This window comes from Cibotium barometz, chromosome 9 (genome assembly GCF_041138505.1).
Source record: "Cibotium barometz isolate CiBa-2024 chromosome 9, ASM4113850v1, whole genome shotgun sequence".
In the NCBI taxonomy this organism is placed as follows: Eukaryota; Viridiplantae; Streptophyta; class Polypodiopsida; order Cyatheales; family Cibotiaceae; genus Cibotium; species Cibotium barometz.
This window is the reverse complement of record NC_141054.1, coordinates 2,103,020-2,107,392: the sequence shown is the minus strand read 5'-3', so window position 1 is coordinate 2,107,392 and position 4,373 is coordinate 2,103,020. Positions and strand designations below refer to the sequence as shown.

Here is a 4,373-nt window from a genome sequence, read left to right as displayed (position 1 = left end):
ACATTACACAATCACACATATGTGTGTATGTGCACACACAATCACATACATATGTATGCAAAAGAGAAGACAAAAGACATTGTATATAAGATACACTTATTTAAGAGTGAACACACCTCATCATGCATCCCCACGTGTTAAAATTTAATATTAATTAAAAATATATGTGTATATGTGTTTATTTATTTTATAAATGCACATGTATATATACGTATACGTCTCTAAATATAATAAAACATAATATTATAGATAATATATATTTACATGTGGGTGTGTGTGTGTGTGTGTGTGTGTGTGTGTGTGAGAGAGAGAGAGAGAGAGAGAGAGAGAGAGAGAGAGTGTGTGTGTGTGTGTGTGTGTGTGTGTGAGAAAGAAGTGTGTTTGTGTGTGTGCATGAATGTATCTGTGTGTGTGTGTGTGTGTGTGTGTGTGTGTGTGCATGAGAAAGAAGTGTGTTTGTGTGTGTGCATGAATGTATCTGTGTGTGTGTGTGTGTGTGTGTGTGTGTGTTGTGTGTGTAAGAGAGAGAGAGAGAGAGAGAGTTTTGACATTTGAGAGTGTGTGCATGTGTATGTGAGAGAGAAAGAGGATGTGCATGTGCGTGTGTGTGTGTGTGTGTGAGAGAGAGAGAGATTACAGGTAAGATGCATTTATTTGAGAGTGAGCACACCTCACCACTCATCCCTACCATTAAAATTTAATTAATTAAATTTTATGTGTGTGTGTGTGTGTGTGAGAGAGAGAGAGAGAGAGAGAGAGAGAGAGAGAGAGAGATTACATGTAAGATGCATTTATTTGAGAGTGAGCACACCTCACCACTCATCCCTACCATTAATTAATTAAAATTATATATATGTGTGTAAATCTATTTAAGTGTGTGTGTGTGTGTGTGTGTGTGTGTGTGTGTGTGTGTGTGTGTGTGTGTGTGTGTGAGAGAGAGAGAGAGAGAGAGAGAGAGAGCCTGTGAATTTCTATGTAGGAGATAGTTTGTGTGGGAGGAGATAGTGTGTGTTTTTTTTTTCCACAAAAAGATCCTTCCATTAGTTATCAACAGAACTGCCCCGTGGGCTACAAACTCCCGATCAGGCGGGATCGCAGTATAGACAAAGGGAGGCTCTCCCACTCACACACGCAAACTCTCTGAAGCTATCTCAAGTATGAGGTGGAGGGGGGAATAGCCACACAAGTGGCCTATAGCTCCAGCGCACAGTGCCCTGCTGCTCACTAAAGAACGGGCCACTCTTCCATAGTCGAAGGAAGGCAAGCCTGCGAAGGATCATGGAGTCTGAAGTCCCCTGAAGTCTGTCAAATTGACCTCGAAGTGTGTGGATAAGCTCCAGCCAAAAGTCCCAGCGAACAGTCTCAGCTGTGGTGGAATGACCCTCTGCTCAAAGATGCGTCTACAGTGTGCCCGCCATACAAACCAAAGTGCCATGCTGCTAAATGAGCTCCCAGCGAGGGTCGCCCTCTCCCGACCATAAAGCAGTGCTGAAGTCTGGAACCTAAAGTGGAAGAAGGTGACCTCGCTGAGCCTGAAGAGCAAGACTATATCTGCTGTCGTCTCATATCCAAGCGCGAGTCCTGACATAGTGCTCCAAGCCACGGCACCCCATGTAAAGATCTGGTCACCCCCAAGGTGGCTGTATAATCGCAAAATCCGTTGCCAGATCTGCTGTGCAAGAGTGCAATCTCAGAGGCAGTGCCTCCGTGTCTCCTGTGGGTGTCCACATCCGGAGCAATCTAGTGGTCTACCACCAAAACTGAGCCAAGTGCCCACAACAATGGCTCTATGAGCAACCAGCCACCACTGAAAGGTAACCGTACGCCCGGGCTGTCTACTACTCCAAATGCACTGCCAGAATGCAGTCAGGAACTCTGCTGAAATGCCCTCATGCTGCCAATGCTCTGCAAGCAGCAGCAGCTGGTGGACTGGCATGTCGTTGAGCTAGCAAAATGTCTGCCCGAATACTGAAAGAACGGCGTGGGCGGTCTCTCTGTTGAGGCAAAAGGGTCTCTCCACTGCCACTCGCCTGGGTCCCACTGTAAACGGGCCAGTGGCCGGGCCTCCCATGCCCAAAGGCGCCACTTAGAGTCAACGGTGATGGCCTTCGCGTCTGGGTCAACATGCCAAAGTCTGCCACAAGCTCCTACTACTCGGATTCGCTGAAAGATACAGTCAACCACAAGCTCCGACTCAGTCATGACTCTATGAAGTCGTCCACCCTCGCCCACCTCAAAGAACAATGTGCAATCCCCAGAACAACCTCTCACTGCAATGAGTATCTCCAAACGCGTGAATGCCCCCATCCAGGTGGGTGGAGTCTGAATCCTGGCCTGTAACCAAGTCTCTTGCACTGCTGCCTCAATATCACTAATCATCTGCGGAACACCCCGCAAACCTGCAAGCCTCAAACTCTGCTGCTCCTCAGGAAGTTGCCGAAACTGTATCCAATCACCAAGGCACCGAGCAAGTCCAGCAGTCAAAGCTCCCCAAGAGACATGCGGTCTGGATCCAACCATGTAGCCTCTATGTGTCCGAACCTGTGGATTCCAAACCAGGGGCTGTCTCATGATCTCCTCAGTGCAAGAGGGAGGAATCTGGATCAAAGCAGGGCGTAGCTGCTCCCATGTCCTCAACAAACTGCATGCAAATCTGTCCTCAGTCCTCCGCCGGAAACCAACTCTACGCATCTCTATGAAAATCCATCGGACCTCTACCTGCCACGGGCCTCTTGTAGTAGCTGGAGTGCATCTACCAAGTCTGTGTAAGAGGAGCTTCTTCCAAGGCTCAGCGCCTGGTAAGAGTCCTTGAACAATAAGCTTGCCCAAAGGCGCTCGAGCTCTGGCAAGCTGGGTCCACAATCCCTAGACCTCCCTGTGCTGTCGGCAAAGTGATAACTGGCCAAGCAACTTTGGCCCTAGCTGGCGGCCCTCCGTTTCTCCCAGACCATAGAAAAGACCTGATCAAGCGCTGAACCTGGCTGATACATGAGCCTGAAAATATCCAGCAGGAAGTAATGTACCACATGGTGGCCAAAAGCACCTGATTCGCCACTACCACACCTGTCCAGCCAAAGAAAGTCTCGCAGAGCTCCAGAAAAGGAGCTTTCGCCGAATGCTCAAAAGTAAAGGAGCAATGCTCAGCTATCAAATCAAGTCCGACATGGCATCCCAAATACCGCACCGCCGTGCCAGGGGAAATCCACTGAAACTGCATGCTAGGTCGCCACGGCGGTACCTCATCTCTACTGACCCAAAAGCCACATGATTTGTGCCAATTAATCTTGGCACCAGAGGCATCACAAAACTGCTCTAAAGCATCCTGAAAACAAGTCAAATTGGCCGCATGGCCATGCAAGTAAACTGTTGTATCATCTGCGAACTCTGAATCCAGTAACTCCTCTTCCCTCATCGGGAGACGGAGGCCCGTAGGCCTATATCCTGCGCAGTCAAGTAAGAGCTCATCGCCTCAGCAAAGAAAAGGAAGAGCGTGGGAGAGGACAGCCCTGTCGGGGGACCGAACGAGAAAGGGAGAAGCGTTCCCTACGCTCCCCAGCCAACAAGACCTGGCTATGAGCGGATCTATAAAGTGTAGGCACACCCCTGATCCAAGCCTCAAGGAAACCCATCCGAAGCATAGTGGCCTCGAGAAAAGCCCAATCCACACGATCATAGGCTTTCTCAAAATCAAGCAATAGCACTGCCAAGGGCTCTTCCCTCATATGAGCAAGTGAAATAGCCTCCCAAAAAGTAAAGATATTGTCAAGGATGCTACGGCCCTTGACAAAACCAGTCTGCGTAGGGTGGATGAGGCTGTCCAGCATAGGCTGCAATCTCAAACTCAAGGCCTTAGCAATAATTTTGTAGGCAGAGTTCAAGATCGTGATCGGCCGCCGCCACTGTCTAATCTCCTCGGTGTTTCCTCCCTCCTTGGGAATAAGGCAAATCACCCCTCAGATAGGGCCTCAGGCATCATACCACTGTCCATCATCTCTTGGAAGGCAAGCCTCAACCCCTCCTTCAAAAGATCCCAATATCGCAAGAAAAAAGAGGGAAGAATACCATCCTCTCCTGGACAACTATCTCGTGCCAAAGAGCACAAAGCCTCATGTAACTCCCTGCATGAAAAAGGGGCCGATAGCTACAAGCGCATATCACCAGTCTCACTGTCCTGCGAACATATCTCAAAACCTGCTCTCGGCTCTCCATGCAAGTCGACAAAGGAGCCTCCTCTGTCAATAACTCACGATAGAACTACGTAGCAATCTCTCGCATCTCTTCAGGCTCCGTGGCCATAGTACCATCGGCCCTACGGAGCCATATCGCACTCCTGCTCTAGAGTGTCGAGGTCCAGTAATCGAAAAGAACTCCCC

The 4,373-nt window shown here is 49.0% G+C and overlaps 1 protein-coding gene across 1 annotated transcript; it reads right to left on the bottom strand.

The window, feature by feature from the left end:
- Nucleotides 1-1,866: 1,866 nt before the first annotated feature.
- LOC147635156 (uncharacterized) lies at nucleotides 1,867-2,691 on the bottom strand. Its single transcript, XM_086803250.1, has one exon. The coding sequence runs from the start codon at nucleotides 2,689-2,691 to the stop codon at nucleotides 1,867-1,869; it is 825 nt and encodes a 274-aa protein (XP_086659376.1).
- Between the last annotated feature and the right edge of the window lie 1,682 nt (nucleotides 2,692-4,373).

Bases quoted from the DNA above. Each gene is read 5' to 3' on its own strand.
- LOC147635156 (XM_086803250.1), bottom strand. From the start codon at position 2,691: ATGCGTAGAGTTGGTTTCCGGCGGAGGACTGAGGACAGATTTGCATGC.